At 42.7% G+C, this 16,596-nt stretch overlaps 2 protein-coding genes across 3 annotated transcripts in view; one reads left to right on the forward strand and one right to left on the reverse strand.

Moving 5' to 3' along the window:
- The first annotated feature begins 7,146 nt into the window (after positions 1–7,146).
- MED18 (mediator complex subunit 18) lies at positions 7,147–8,775 on the forward strand. Its single transcript, XM_085042785.1, has 2 exons — positions 7,147–7,286; positions 7,433–8,775. The coding sequence occupies exons 1-2, from the start codon at positions 7,214–7,216 to the stop codon at positions 7,984–7,986; spliced, it is 627 nt and encodes a 208-aa protein (XP_084898911.1). The 5' UTR covers positions 7,147–7,213; the 3' UTR covers positions 7,987–8,775.
- A 1,925-nt stretch (positions 8,776–10,700) lies between these two features.
- CERT1 (ceramide transporter 1) overlaps positions 10,701–16,596 on the reverse strand; it is an 80,313-nt gene continuing 74,417 nt past the window's right edge. For both annotated transcript variants that reach the window (XM_085042783.1, XM_085042784.1), the window contains 3 exons: positions 16,120–16,249; positions 14,768–14,904; positions 10,701–13,615 (listed from right to left, as the gene is read on the reverse strand). In XM_085042783.1, coding sequence (XP_084898909.1) covers positions 14,777–14,904; positions 16,120–16,249 — 258 coding nt within the window. In that variant the 3' untranslated portion in view covers positions 10,701–13,615; positions 14,768–14,776. The remainder of the gene's footprint in view (positions 13,616–14,767; positions 14,905–16,119; positions 16,250–16,596) is intronic.

Genomic DNA, 16,596 nt, shown 5'->3' on the forward strand with positions numbered 1-16,596 from the left:
TGCTTTGTAGTACATCTGAACATTAATATCCATTGTAATGAGCTCATAAATCTAATGTGCAAGCATGAAGACATAATACATGCTAGACATGTTGTGATGGCATGTAAATAGCAAATACCATGAATGTTTATCTCCTGCAGTATTGTTGCTAATCACTACTATTTTTATTTAAGGAAACTTGGAATTACTTTGTCTCTATGTTCAATCAATGATTCTATTTAAAGTAACACTGGTCTGGCAATAAATGGTGGTTCAGTGTTCATTTTGGTGGATTTAACTGACATTCTGTCTGGCAGAATTAACTTTTTGTATTATTACTAAACTGTGTACATTTTGGTACAGAACTGCTTTTTCAGTTTCAGTAAAACCATGGAAAACACATTGGCTTAATTGTGATATTTTAAGCTTACTTCATGGCTTAGTGACTTACATTTCTAGACAATTAAATTTAGAGAGTTAATGAAGAGACACTGGCATGCAGTGCTAAACAAAGTAGGGCTGTGACACCAGAACTTCTCCCCTTGCTTGCAGAAGCCTGTTGGCACTCATTTATTCTCCTCAAAGCTTAACTAAACAGTTTTCCCCAAGGGCCAGAACTAACTCATTGCAGCATTAGAGATACCTTCTGCTGGGGCCTGTTTGGCAAAATCAAACCACCTCTCTACATGCAAATTTCTAGACTTGCCATGACTTAAATGCTGTACTATTACCATTGATAATGATACTTCAAATATTTTAAAACTCTGGGGGAAAAAAAGAGTAAAAATAGTGTGTTTGACTCTGGTACCATCTTGTTTCTTTCTTTGCCTCCTTTCTTCTCTATGTCCTGAATCTATTTTATATTGTAACACACCAGTCCCCTTCTGCTGCCTGGTGTGGAAGTTTCGGCTCTGTGAGGCTTGCAAGCACTGCAGCCCCAGCTGCCTCTAACCACACAGTCATTGCCCACTTTGATTTCCCCAGCTGCTGTAAGGCCCTGTCACTGACCTGAGCGTTACTGAACCTTCCTGAAGAGGGGGAGCAGGTCTGGCACAGGGATTCACACCACCCCGTGCACGCTGAGCACAGCAGTGATACCAGAAGCGTGGTATAGTGGGTACTGACTGGGGGGATGTGGCTATGCCAGGCTCCAGCACAGGCGTTCAAGGGCAGGCACACTGGTTCTGCAAAAAGCACAGCTTTCTCATAGAAGCGTACAAGTATGTCGGCTCTGGGTGTGTCAGTGCACAGACACTGGACAATTTTCATCCTTTACGTGAACCTTGTTCATAAGATGAACACAGCCCTGAAAAAGCTCTGGTAGATAGTCTGTCCTCCCACTCCTTCCAGCTGCCTTTTGGGGTGCAGTGAGAGCTCTGGCTACTACTTGGAGTGCTTTTCAGACACATGATCATCTGTATCTCTTTTTAGGGTTACCATTTTCAAGGTTGTATCCTCTTTCTCCGTGTGGTTTTGATTAGTGAAGGTTTACATTGCCCAGTGACCCTTGCTGAAACAAGATGTTGGTTTGTGATCCTCTCTGTTGCCTCAGGGCAAGCTTGTATTCCTGTCAGGTACACCTTGCCTTGCACACAGAGCAATGACACTGCTGTGCATCCAGTGACACCCCAGCACTGACAATTCCATACCTTCTCCTCCTGCCCAGCGATGAGTGTTGGCCCCAGGCTCATCTTGCTTGCCAGTCTGTGGGAGGGAGGAGGCCTGCCTCCAAAGCTAACCTCATCTCAGTGCTCCAGAGCCTTTGCAGTCCATTACACAATGCAAAATTACTTAGCATCCTATCTTCACTACTGGTTTAACTTGAGTCTGCTTTTAGGGTACTCCAGGAGCTTTAGCCCTAGCTTTCAGAGGTTGCTCCCATTCCACTCCCACTAGGACTCAGGCTTTCTAGAAGAACATGGTGGGTTGAGCCTGTTGTTGCTCATGGCCACTCCAGCAAGACAGGAAAGAAATACTGTAAAGGCAAAAGTGAGAAGCCATAGATTTGAGATAGAGACTGCTTAACAGGTAAAGCAAACCTGCACACTGAAAGCAAAATAAAGAATTTATTCACTATTTCACATCAGCAGGCAGAGTCCCGGCACACTGCTACTTGGGAAGACAAATGCCATAACCACGAATGTCCCCCCTTTCTCATCTTTTTCCCAAGCTTTTAGTGCTGGGCACAATGCCATCTGGTATGGAGTATCACTGTAGTTGGCTGGGATCAGACATGACTCCTTGCGTTCCCTTGGAGACTCTCACCCACCTCCAGCCTACTCACTGGTAGAGCATGCAGGGGAGAAAGAAGCGCAAACAGAAATACTTGATGCTGACAAACCCTGCTCAGCAACAGCCAAAATGCTGCTGTGTAACCAATGCTGTTAGTCACAAATTCAGAACACAGCCTCATGCAGGCTGCTATGGAGACAACTAATTCCATCCCAGCCACAGCACATACAAAAATAGAAAATCTAGATCTTGGCACCAGTATCCACAACAACTGAGATCCACAACAGCTAAGTAAAGACCAGCTCTTAGAATCACAGAATGGTTTGGGTTGAAAGGGACTTTAAAGAGCATTAATTTCCAACCCCCTGCTGTGGGCAGGCACACCTTTACTACATCAGAGAATTACAGAATCATTTAGGTTGGAACAGGTATTTAGAATCGAGTCCAGCTCTAAACCTAACACTGCCAAGTCCACATGCTAAAAAGGCATCAGCCTGATAGACCTGATATGTTTCAGGGTTCTTCCTTCCCCTTGTGTGGCCTGATGGCACGCAGTGAAACCAATGTGATGCAGCTCCCCTCCTCTCCCTGTATCTTCCAGGAGGCCTTGCCCATGGACACTGCACCAGGCACATCTTGGGTGTCAACAGGAGCCAGCCCTGTTTTCTTTCTCCTCCTTGCAGTGGTTAATCTCCAACTCATATCAGGCAGCAGTAACAATGGAAAAACTTACCTCTTTTTTTGTCTATCTCCAGAAACATGAGGTCAGGTTGCTCAAAGCCCCATCCAACCTGCCTTGAGCACTTCCAATCACAGCCCAGCCACAACTTCTCCATTCCAGCATCTCAGCACCCTCACAGTAAATAATTTCTCCCTTACCCACTTTATTCTTCTAGAGAAGAATTATACAAGGTCAGTCCATTTTCACAAGCTGGAACAGCAGGATGAAATTAACCATGCCATAAAAATTATGTCAATTACTAATCTCTCCAAGGACCATTGAGTGAATGACCACAATTAGGCAAGTCTATCATGCTCAGCACAAGGCAAGGCACAGAGGTCTGTAGCTTCTAGCTCTGCACCTAGTACATGGATTGCCAAATTGCTTCCTACCCACTCCCCCCCTTAATGAACCACTGGGCTCCAAGAGCAAATGGAAGGCAATACTATAGTATGTGTGTGCCACAGGCTGCATGATCATCAATACACAATCTCAGACCTGTGGCCTTCCACAGAGGCAGTCACTGCATATAGCTGCCCTAAAAACCTTACCTCACCCTCAAAACAAATGGGCAATGCTGCTACCTTCTTTTGCCCCATCTGTGTTTCACCCACAGCTCACACCCACACAACACATGGGTTTATGCACAGATATAACAATGCAGCCAAGGGTAAAAACATTTTAAAAAGGTACTTGAAGCAAGCCACATACAACTGTAGTGGTACAAGGAGAAGTCCATCTCACTCCCTATTTATTTTAGGTGAGAGCTGGCATAGCTCTGTGTGAGCTGGTCCAGTTTAACACTAGAGGTTAAAATTAGCTCAACTTTTGGGAATACTGGCTCTAAAATGTGCTTCATTAGTGAAAAAAAAAAGGGCAAGTTTATCAGGCACAAGAAGTGACACCCCTGCTGGCAGAGTTTCTGGCAAAACAGAGTTGTACTTTTTGTACGATAATCTAGGTTTTCCATGTGAAAATTGTTTCTGGATAAGTAAGTCTGAAGGGTTGAAAATTCACTAAGTTAATTCCTCACAGCAGTTTCTTTTAAATTTAACAATGCACCCTCCATTTGGCAATTAAAATCCACAAAACGCAGGCACATAGCATAGAAAACTATATGCTCTGTGCTCAGCACTTGACATGTTGTGACACAGAGCTGAGATAAAGGCCTGGCCCTCCATGGGCATCCCATTTCCCTGACACAGCCCGGTGAGTGAGACAGGTTTTCAAGAGAGCCAAACAGAACATAGGTAGGTGGCTGGGAATAACATGTTTACCCTCCATTTCTATCTCTGTTTCTCTCCACCTCCTCTGTCTGTCTGACCACCTGTTGTCAGTGTCTACTGCATCTTATCTTCAAAAAAGTCCTTTAGGACACCTTTAAGTCTGAAGATGCACTACAGAGCTTCCAAGTCCCCACTGACAAGCAGCTCAGCAGCTGCAGGACTGTGCTGTCTCTTACATTGCTGGTCAGGGTATTTGGAGGTGTTGTGGTTGTGGGGGGAGCAGCATTTGCTTACCTATTTTTTCCAGAACTACAGGGAGATGACCACTTTGGGACAACATTTATTTTCTGGACTACACTATTACATGGCTTCTCAGACTGTGGAGCAAAACTACTCAGGGTAGCTGCAACTGCAGACTTAAAACAATTTGTGCTTCAAGACAGAAAATTGGCATCCTCTTAGTTTTCTTTAGGCATCTGTAATAACAGTATTAGACACCTCAGCTAGACAGAAGAGACAATTTGTATCACCAGAGAGAGAAGCAGAAACTACCCCTTGTGAAATGCTAAAATGCACTTTTACTCATTTTTACTTTTCCTAGGTATCATTCTCAATATCAAATTTTCCACACTAACTGTATAATGACCACACTAACCAAAGCTGATCTGTATATAAGAGAAAACGTATTTTTTTGCTCCTCAAAGCTTAGGAAGGTTTTTAAACCACCACTCAAACCTTTTGTTGACTATTTTCTTAATTTATTTCAACACAGGCCTCTTATCTGCAGTCTGGGGAGTATGTACAATGTGGCAGCTCCCTGGGGTGTGGTTCCCTCCTATGTAAAGATATGTATTCCCCCCATGGGTTGCACTGTGCCCCTCACATCACCCCTGCATGGCTCAACTACCTCTGATACATTAGGGGTGATACAAATCATTACTGCCCCGGGAGGGCATGATTACACCATTTCTCACTTGCAGGTCTTCTGCTTGTATTAGTATTTATATAATTTTGGGGGGGAAGCAGGGGACAGCAGGGCTATGTAGATACTGATAAAGGAAAGACAGATACACTGCTCATTTTTGGTATGGCATGAAGGTTTGTCACAAAAAAACGTGCTACAAAAATGGTCGAATTTATAACTCTATTATGGGAATTGACAGGAGTCAATTCAACTGGTAAATACTGGTCATTTGCACTACCTTTTGAAAACAAAGGCTATTCTGCCTAGAAATGGTGAGCACTCTGCCATGCCCAGATAAGATTTGAACCTTTCCAAACCAGTGGATTGTGCCTGTTGCACCCCAACAACAATTTTTAACCCCAACTGCTGCAGGAGCTGAAGCCCAGCCCACAACACCCCAGAGCCTTGGCCTCCTTGCTGCTGTGAGAGATAGACCAGAACCTTACAAATGGAGATTTTACACAGAATTAGTTGTACCCTGTGAAGGGGTGTGGGGGCAGCCAGGTTGACCCCTGATGGCCAGTCTTGTCCACGGGCCTCCCACTCTCTGTGCTGGGGCTCAGCTGGCAGTGAGCCCCTTGAGCTTTGGGCCTCTCTAGATTTGAGCTGCTCAAGATTTGAACCAAACTTTGCAACGGTTTTCTTCAGCTGTTAATCAGTAGCTGCAGCTGGACAGCTACCATTAAGGAATGGCACTGTGAGTGTGACACGCCTGGCTCATCTGTTTTGAGAAGACAATGCCAGGATGCACGGGCTGTCTGGATGGATGAGAGCAGCAGGACTGAAGCCAGCAGGACTGGGCAGTAAGTGGGGGAAGGCAACTGCAGCAGCAGGTGACTGCAGCCTCTGTCTCATTGCCCACTGCTCAAAACACAGCCCTCCCTGCGGGCGGGGACTCCTCTCAAAGAAGCGAGAGATACAGCTGCTAGCTGAGTACTAATTAATAGAAAAGCTGTACAGCTTATGGCTAACAAATGCTGACGTCTGTGATAGTTAAAGTGTATAAATAGTGTAAAGGTTTGACAATCGCAGAGGCAGCCTTTTGTGGGTTACCTCCCAGATCCCTGCTTTGAGCAAACTAGAATGAAAGAGAATCACAAAATCGTTAGGGTGGGAAAGGACTTCTAGAGATCATCCAGCCCAACCTCCCTGCCAAGGCAGGGCCATCCAGAACAGGTGACACAGGAACACATCCAGGCAGGGCTGTGGTGGCTCCAGAGAGGGACACTTCACACCCGCCCCGGGCAGCCTGTTCAGTGCTCTGCCACCCGCAGCGAAAGGAGCTCTCGGCCAGGCGGAGGTGACACCGCCGCGCTCCGCCCTGTCCCCTGTCCCTGTCCCAGTCCCTGTCCCCTGTCCCCTGTCCCCTGACCCTGTCCCGGTCCCTGTCCCCTGTCCCTGTCCCGGTCCCTGTCCCCTGTCCCCTGCCCCGGTCCCTGTCCCCTGTCCCGGTCCCTGTCCCCTGTCCCTGTCCCTGTCCCTGTCCCCTGTCCCCTGTCCCCTGTCCCCTGTCCCCTGTCCCTGTCCCCTGTCCCGTCCCTGTCCCCTGTCCCTGTCCCTGTCCCGGTCCCTGTCCCCTGTCCCCTGCCCCGGTCCTGTCCCCTGTCCCGGTCCCTGTCCCCTGTCCCTGTTCCTGTCCCCTGTCTCTGTCCCTGTGCCCTGTCTCCTGTCCCCTGTCCCTGTCCCTGTCCCCTGTCCCCTGTCCCTGTCCCTGTCCCTGTCCCTGTCCCTGTCCCCTGTCCCTGTCCCTGTCCCTGTCCCCTGTCCCTGTCCCTGTCCCCTGTCCCCTGTCCCTGTCCCCTGTCCCTGTCCCTATCCCTGTCCCCTGTCCCTGTCCCCTGTCCCCTGTCCCTGTCCCCTGTCCCCTGTCCCCTGTCCCTGTCCCTGTCCCTGTCCCCTGCCCGGCTCCGGGCCACGCCCAGCCCTGTGATTACACGCGTGACGTCACACAGCCGCGCCCAGCCCTGTGAGGACACGCGTGACGTCACAGAGCCGCGCCCCCAGCGCCCCTCACCGCCAGCCCGCCAGGGGGCGCTGCCGCCGCTCGGCCCGCCCCTGCCGCCGCCGCCGCCGAGGCCTGTGCGGAGCGCGATGGAGGCGCCGCCGGTGACCATGATGCCCGTCACGGGCGGCACCATCAACATGATGGAGTACCTGCTCCAAGGTGGGCGGCCGCGGGGAACGCTGGGGTGGGGGGCGCGGGGCGAGGGCCGCGCACGGGCGGGCCGGGGGGCGCTGGGGCGTGCGCGCTGCGGACGGGGTTCAGCTCGGCCGGCGGGGGAGGAGGTGACCCGGGCGCTGTCTCCGCAGGGAGCGTGCTGGATCAGAGCCTGGAGAGCCTCCTGCACCGCCTGCGCGGGCTGTGTGACAACATGGAGCCCGAGACCTTCCTGGACCACGAGATGGTGTTCCTGCTGAAGGGGCAGCAGGCCAGCCCCTTCGTGCTGCGCGCCCGGCGCTCCATGGACAAGAGCGGCATGCCCTGGCACCTGCGCTACCTGGGACAGCCCGAGATAGGCGACAAGAACCGACACGCGCTCGTGCGCAACTGCGTGGACATCGCCACGTCCGACAACCTGACGGACTTCCTGGTGGAGATGGGCTTCCGCATGGACCACGAGTTCGTGGCCAAAGGGCACGTGTTCCGCAAGGGCATCATGAAGATCGTGGTGTACAAGATCTTCCGCATCCTGATGCCGGGAAACACGGAGAGCATTGAGCCGCTTTCCCTCTCCTACTTAGTGGAGCTCAACGTGGTCGCGCCAGCAGGGCAGGACATTGTTTCTGATGACATGAGGAACTTTGCAGAGCAGCTGAAGCCTCTAGTGCACCTGGAGAAAATTGACCCCAAAAGACTAATGTGACTGAAAGTCGGGGCAGTCAAGGGACTGGTTTTGCAAGTTTCAGAAAAGGATGTTTTTCTAAAAACCTTCTGAGGGCAAACCAAAACAGGGAGAGGATAATAAAGGACTGTATATCAGTTTTGTAACTTGCAATTACAGAGTGGTTTTTTTTTCACATGTGGATATGAACAAAAGTGGAGATTTTAAACTAGCACTGTTCAAAAATAATCAGTAAATGTTAATACTGATAGCTTTTCTTCTCTTGCAGTATATCTTTTAAAATATGTAAAAACATCTATTGCCTGACACTCTAAAAATGTCAGACTTGCTGGTGTTCATCCCTCTGTGTACCCACATCCCATTGCTGTCTTTGTTTTTTACAGAGCACCATTTGTGTATCATCCAAAATTTTTCATTCATAGATGAAATTAATACCCTTTGATGCAGGAAGTGCTGTTTAGCACAAGCAAAAACACAAACACTGCAGTATAAAAGAAAAACTAACTGTACACCTCTTCACTACGGCTTAGGTGACAGGAACAGCTACTTGTTAAGGAAACTGTTTCTTCTGATGTAACTGAAGTTGGAACTGGAAGAAAATCTAGCAATATTAACATTTGCAAGCGGTTTTCACATCTTTTAACAGTGTTCCATTATTTTCAATGGAATTGGGTAGGACAGTCTTAGTAAGAAACTAAACGTACTTTTTACTGGATTTCTCACAGCTGACAGCTATATTGAATATTGAAATGGTAAATGCTTTTTTTAAAAATTGTTTTTCATTAAAAAAATTATTACAAAAAATAAGCAGCTGCTGCTTGAATGACTGATGATTTTATTTAGCATCTCTCCTGATAGTCAGATGGTTGGTAATCCTACTTACTGCCATGGTAATTCAATGTTACTTGAATTACGTTTTAGAGTTTTCAAATACAGTTCAGTCAAAAAAAGGCTGGGAAAGATAAAGGAGCTCATTGCAATTTCTCAGGCTCTTTACAGAGGACAACCATTTTAGTGATTGCTAAAGTGTACCAACCTCTGTCAGAAACGTTGCCACCCTTCAGCACCCCAAGTGCTTTATGTGACAACTAAAGGCAGGGGCCACTCCCAGAAGAAGCTTCAAAATGTTTTAACAACTAGATTTTCAACACTGGAGTTTGGGCAAGGTAAGCCTTGACAGTGGATCAGTGTAAACATCCCACTGCCACAGGCTCTCCTGTGGGGCGTGGGGAAGACTCGAGGGTGGTACTTGAGTACCCTTAGGCTGAAGACAGAGTAGTGATTTCCTGCAGGGCAGCAGTGAGGTGTCACCGGTGTGACTGCTCACTGCCTAGACTTAAGTATTTTCCCGAGGGTACAAACACATCTACAATTCTGATCATACTTGGACATACATGGCTTGCCCTCACCAAGACAGCTACCCTGGGCCAACGAGCTGGAATTCCTTCCTGTACTCTGACAGGGCATAAGTTCCTTGGAGCTGCATGTGCCAGGTTGGTCCATGGTTCAGTTGCAGTCTTACCCTGGCAGATGGGAATACTCAGGGCTGTTACATTTTCCCACTCTTAACACTGGGTAGGAATCACTTGCCACAAACTTGTCTGGGGCTTCTCTTGGGACACAGAAGTTTAGGAAGTCCTGTGGATGTCAACAGGTCTGACAACAATAACAGAGAGAAGAGCTTACTGCATCAATGGCTACAGCTGAGGACACTTACAGGCAACTAGTGCTCAAGTGTATCCCTTTCTTCTATCTAACAAAATATATTTTGCTATAAAACTCAGCTTATAAAAGCTGGAGACTAAAGATGATTAGTATAAGTAATGTCCACTAGTAAATTGCATGGTGTAACCCTAATGATAATTAATCATTCAGGGTCAAATTATATTGTAGTTACACAGAAATGCTCAACCTCTCCTTACTGGAAAGGATGTAGCTTTTAAATTATGCACATAAGTTGTGGAACCAGGAATGTGAAATGTGACTTTTTCTTTTTAAATTTTGGGGGATTTCTTTTTGCCAGGTAAAATAGCTGCATTCTTCAAGGTCAGGGTTTACCTCAGGAGTCTTACTTTTGACAACATACTACATGAGGCCTGATATAGCCAACCTTAAGGTAGATTTTGTTTATGTGCAAGTAATGCCTTTTGTTATTTCAAACAGTTCCTCCAGTCTTGCATATTTGTTTCTACAGCTTTACTGATTGCTATACGAAGAAGTAGAAATCACTGTGTAACACAGGTAGGATTGTTAGTGATCCATAAGGCACCACTTGTTTTTACTATTAAGTAAATGATGCTCATGGAAGCTCATCTCAGTTACTAAAAATTATTCTTTGGAAAAAGCCCCAAGTTTACCCTTTGGCACAGCTCAGTCCTGGATCGCTGTTCTTGCCATGGAAGCTCCTAGAATCTTGTTATTCTGTACAAATGAACAGCTGACATACTATGGAAGTGCTCTATATTATTACCACACCATATGGGAGCACCTTGTAACAACCCTCTGACTGCTTGCACAAAATGAAATTCTCAATGTATAAACTAATGTGGCATTCAGGTTTTCATTTCAGTAACCTCAGTAACACAAGTAAACTGCTTTCCAGTTAAATGTCTTGCATACACTAGAATATTGTATATAACTTTATTCATGATTTAAAAGTTGGTTAAAAGGTGAAACACTTTAAGTAAAATTTCTCCAAAGCAATGTGAAGTTAAAAATAACAAGCAGCCAACATATTTCTTCATAATTTTTAATACTTTTAAATACTGGTTTTAAATTTGTGATTGTAACATGTAAGAGCCAACTTCTTTTAATTTTTAAAACTTATCATTAGGATCATAAAGCTATTATAGAACAGTTACAACTCTACACACTCAAGGTACTCAAAAATATGATTCATGTTTTAAGTCTGTAAATGAACAGTGGTGATTCAAATACAGCGTTATCTGTACAACTTGACAAAAATACAGGTGGACAATCTGATTAAAGAGAATCTGCACAACTTCAGATAAGCCAGCTCAGCCCAATTAAGTAAAAGGTGAGGTTTTTTTCAAAGTGCATCACATTTTTCACAAATAAATTTGTCAAAGATTTTCAGGTTCTCAGAATAACAACGACCATCTCCATTCCCAATACAAGTTCTATCAAGTCATGTCCTTCAGATCTAGTTTGGCAACATCCAAATTCTCCAAACAGATGCAGCTATCCAGAGAACAATATCTAATGGAGAAGAATGCTGCATTTTCAGCCTTTTGAACTGGTTCAGCTTATAAAACAACCATTCTAGAGTCAGAAGCTGCTTCTGCAAAGCCCACCACAGCAGTAGAAACATTCCTGATCTCTTAACAGGAAGAAATGAACTCAGAACGCACAGATGTGGCAGTGACTGACAGGAGGGATGGGCTCAAGAGACAAGGGAAATTGTACAAAACCATAAAAGCAACCTCCCTTCCAGAAGAAAGGATCTAACGGCTACTCAAAAAAGGACAATCTGAGAGGCTTAGTGCCTTTTAAAATTAGTTTTTGAGAGGTCCATTGATAATTATTTCTCAGTCATGCAACTCCTTCCATAGTCTTTAAAAAGATTCTTACAAATCTCATTGGGCAGGGCTAGCTACAGTGAAGGACCAGTGCCTTTATCTAAAAGTAAAACATATTCTTTACAAATAGCATCTGTAGTGTCATTTTATTTACAGAATAAATTGAGAAAGTACATCACATTTAGTGCAAATGCAACTAATGATATAAGTTTATATACTGCTTTGTAAACTTTCCATACCTCTGTAAAATAAAGCTATCCTATTAAATTAATAAACTTGCCCATGTTCCAACAATTACCAGAAATGGCAAATAAGGACTTAAATTCTTTATATTTTGGACATTTTTTTTAAAGTTCCCATCAGTGGCAATGGTGGAATGTACCACTGCTTGGTTGATTGTAAAAAGATGAAGTACATTTGAGGTATAAGATTTTGTTTTTTAACGTTGGTCTATAAAATGCTCACTGGTGATATAGTAAACACGTACAAATTTTCATCTTATTTGCCTTACTAACATTACCATACAGGCACTTTTCTACATATTCAAATGAACAGAATAACTCTGTAATAAGGCATATTCCATGCACACCATTAGAGAAAGGCAAATAAAAAGGGAATAGTTATGGAGCATGAAATCTGCATGCGTGTGTAATCGTGTTAGGTACGATTTCATCTCTGTATACAGAGAAGATGAATGGAGAATTTTTTCAACACTGTGCAGATCACATTGAATCATTTACCAAAACTTCACTGTTACTGTATTATCTCCCTTTTCAGGCACCTAGCACACTGTATCAAATAAGACTCAGCTTTCTTTTGAAGAAAATATATCTGAAACTTTTTTCCTCAAGATACACAGGTTAGTGAAACACTGAGCAGTCTCTGAAGTTTCGAACTATAGGACATGGATAAAAGACCTCACAGTCAGTACTCTCCCAACAAGTATGTCCAGAGTCAAAGGCAGGCAAACATCTGACATTTAAATTCTCACAGCAGCTAAAGAGAACTTTCCAGTAAGAACTATGTATTCTTACAGCTCTGATGGGTTTTTGATCAAGAGGCAAATAATTTTCTACATGAACCTCATAGCACGGCTTTATTGAGATGAGGAAAACACATGCAGGATCTGAAAACAACGTACTCATCCTCAATCTAGACTGGGAATGTTGTCTTATATAAACCAGATTACTTCAATAAATATTATCATGTACCTTCTCACAGTTTTGGGACAGCCCTGGATATCATGCAAGAAAGCAGTCCACATATAGCATGGACACATGTCTCCTAGGTTTTAGGCAGTCTCTTGCCCTCTCATACAGAATCTTTCTAGATATTTCTGGATCATGTTTAATAACAAAAATTCTGCAGCACATATTACATAACTAAAAAATACAATAGAAATATAAAGATATCTGGAAAAAATAAAGCTTTTCACACTCTTACTCCTTCGGAACTAAAGATCGTCATAAGAGTAAGACAATAGAAAAGGCAAAGTCATAAGGATATTGACAGCCCTCAGTTATTAACCGGCATTTTATGTAACAAGATGATTCATTATAGAAACCAGCAGCAATGAACTGTGATTATACAAAGCAAAACAAAACCTACCAACAAGTTACTTAGGTTTTACTAAAGCCACTCCTCCCACATCCCCAAAATATCACACAGATTTTTGTGCATATAAAGCACATACAGTATGCTATATGTGCATTTGTCTCTTGTGCTGTTTAGACATGCACAAAACCTGCGCAAGTATCTTAGGAAGGGTGACAATGAAATTCCACAACTTATTTAAAATTAACACAGTAGCCCATGTTGGTGATTCAAAGTTGTATGCACTCTTCTTCTTCTAAAGCAAGCAAATAAAAATAGAGCCATATACATGTTATCAACACATGTATTTATAATTACACACCGATTCAGCAAGAAAGTTAGCAGAAGAGATATTGTTAAATATTCAGGCTCATGGTGTTGCAACACTTTTCCACTTCAGTATACAAAGCCTAGAACCTGGGCCATAAAAAGACTGTAGATCCTTCTTTCCAGCATGGAGTGCTCTATGCAAGGTCACTTCTCCAACGTGGAATGCTCACCCAGTCTTGTTCTAAATGCTGCAGGTAAGCAATGACAAAAACACAGCAGTGAAAAGTTTGCATACTGCTAGTAAAATGAATGTGTTAAACACCTTAAGTATCATCAGGACTGCTCTGATCATGTGTTAACTGTTGGCTCATGACACCATGTTTTGAACTACACTACCTACACTATCTCTAACAATTTATATTTAAATTTGTGCATCATTACAGGGATACCTGTTACAGAACGATGAAACAACTAAGATTTTTGTAGTCTGACACAATAAATAAAACCCAAAAAAATAAATGCAGCCTATGTCACACAGAAAAAGCAATACTCATTTTCAGGTGTTACTGAATGATGCTGTAACACTATTACAACTAACCAGAATTCTGTGGTTTGACATGACAGTTATAGAAAATGAAATTTAAAGCAGGAGCCTACATTAACAAAAATTAGACTAAGCCTTATTTAACACTAAGGGGCTCAGACAGCCTCAAACTGATCAAGAAATCCTCTTCTAATGTCATATCATCATCTAACAGTTCTAACAGGCTTAGATAGCCAATAAATGATGCCATTAAAATACATCCATTGACTTCAGAATGCATCTGGAAATCCATTTTCTTTCTTAGGTTCATCAGAAAGGCTAAAAACTTAAGTCACAATGTTCTAAATACTCTAAATTCATGTTGGTCTGTCAGTTAAGTTCCATCAATAAAAATCCTAGCTCAAAACTATTCTGTCAAAATAAAAGAAAACTGAAACATAATAAAAGTCTATTAAATATGCAATTATAAATAGAATTTAAGTTATAAAAACCTCATGAGACTCTAGAGTAACTTCAGTACGTATTTTTTCAGAACAAGTGCAAAATGCCTGTGATAGTTGAAAAAAACCAGTACTTCATCCTGTTTTACTTCTATGTAAATTGGACATGTATGCAAAAACTTGCAAGATAAACCCACAAAAGTCTACGGAAACTAATGCTTGCCAACTTGAGCAGCCTGTATACACAAATTACTAGACAATTTTTAAAAAGTATATTACATACTAAAAACAAGCACTGAAGTCATGCTAATCATGTAAGACATTTCTAGATTGCACACTTCCATTAAATTCTTGAATTTAAAATGATGAATCAATTTAAAAAGTATATAAATCAGTAATTTTAAAAGTATATATACCTGCTAATACTAGAATAAAATAGGCTTTCCTGCTGTTTTCTCTTGCACGTATGATGTAAAACGCTTTAAGAACTTTGGATATTCTCGTTTAGCCACTGCCCGTAACACTGATGCTGGTGCCCATCCTCCCGGGTTCACTAGAAGTAAACAGGAAGAAGGACATTGAAATAAAGCAACTCCACTAATCACTGAAAAAGCAAATTTAAGTCCATTACCTCTGCAACTCTTCCCAAAGTAACAGGAAATAATAACCATCAGCATGTCTTCTTTTATGCTCCTGGGCTTACATTGTAGCACTTTCAATTTGTAATACCCAAGCTCAGTCCAGATCTATGATGCCATTATTTAGAAAACATTAAACATGCTATGTTGTGAGTCTTGAGAAAATGCCCAAATAGAAGAGGATATTCTCTATGGGCTCCCAAGAAACAAAAGAGAAAGAGACTTCAGTGACTTCCTATTTCAAAGAAAGCAGAAGTCAGTCTGAATTTTTCAATACTTACTGCATTTGCCTGCAGAACTGCTACACAGGCAATGCCCTGCAAATTATTTTAAAGCATTCAAACAAAATTTGAACGGATTCTTAATTACATTTCAATTCACAGGGAAAGTACATTGCTGAAAAAGTTACCACATCCCATATAGCCATAGTTTGTAATTTAGCAGTGAAAATGGGAAAATATAAAAAACATAGTAAGCGGAGTGAGCTACTCTTGGAAGTGTTTTGTAGCTCTGGGAGAGAAGATAGTAAATATGCATCTCCAATACTACAATACACTGCTAAATACTGGGTACAGCAACTACATAATTTGACTGAAAATTTTTCAGTTAATACCAAGGAATCGATCAGCTAAAAAAAAAAAAAAGAAATATAGACTAGATTATACAGCTTGCAAGCATCTTCCTACAAAAAAAGCATCCTTCTTGGCACCAGGGGTTAAGAACTGTATCTTTACTATCAGCAGCTTTTCAACCTAATCAGATGAATTGGGAGAAATTTGCAGTAGTACATGAAAAAAACTAACATACCATTACTGAAACTAAAAGCTATACCAACTCATCCCAATTGCAGACATTCCTAACCCACCTTCTTCTACCCCAAGGTTGTGTACTTAGGATTGAACTACACATCTCTTCCATTTATTCCTCCCAGAGCACCACATAATGAATTATCCGATTCACCAATTCACATAGCACACTGATTTGAGACTTTTTGAATGTGAGGAACACAAAAGTGATGCTATATATAAATTTAACAGAAAAGGACATGAAGCTTTTTTTTTTGGGCCAATATTCAACTCTTCAAAATTAAGATCTATCATGAATGTCATACTGAAAACTTTTGTACTTACCATTAGCTACATATGTAATCTTGCACAGAATGTTGTCTCTGCTTATTTCCTTGTTCCCCTCTGGTGGGCTTACTAACGTCTGACAAATCATAGCAATATTTATTTTGGCACGGACACAGCGATTGTTCAGCTGCCAAAAATATGAAACACGATAATTTGTTTCAGCATACTTGAGCACGAACATTTTTTCATCATCATGAAATCTAAGACACTCTAGAAGCTGTGTTTCTGAGTGTCTGCATTCTAGCACTTACATGGATGTAACATGAAACAACTAAAATGTCTGAATCTCAAGTTTCTGCTTGCTCAACACATTAGAAGTGAATTATTTCAATTGTTGTGACAAAACAGTAAAGAAACATTTCAAGAAAAATGTATCAGAATTTACAAATATCAGTTAACTTTTCCCTTGAAAGCAGACCATGGAATCCAAGGTAAAGAATCATTGCTGTTATCACTCCAAATGCATTACCACAG

This window comes from Lichenostomus cassidix, chromosome Z (assembly GCF_008360975.1).
Source record: "Lichenostomus cassidix isolate B80296 chromosome Z, HeHo_3.0, whole genome shotgun sequence".
NCBI classification, from domain to species: domain Eukaryota; kingdom Metazoa; phylum Chordata; class Aves; order Passeriformes; family Meliphagidae; genus Lichenostomus; species Lichenostomus cassidix.

Coding starts and splice junctions, on each gene's coding strand:
- MED18 (XM_085042785.1), top strand. CDS start 7,214: ATGGAGGCGCCGCCGGTGACCATGATGCCCGTCACGGGCGGCACCATC. Junction 7,287..7,432: donor GATGGAGTACCTGCTCCAAG/GTGGGCGGCCGC, acceptor CTGTCTCCGCAG/GGAGCGTGCTGGATCAGAGC.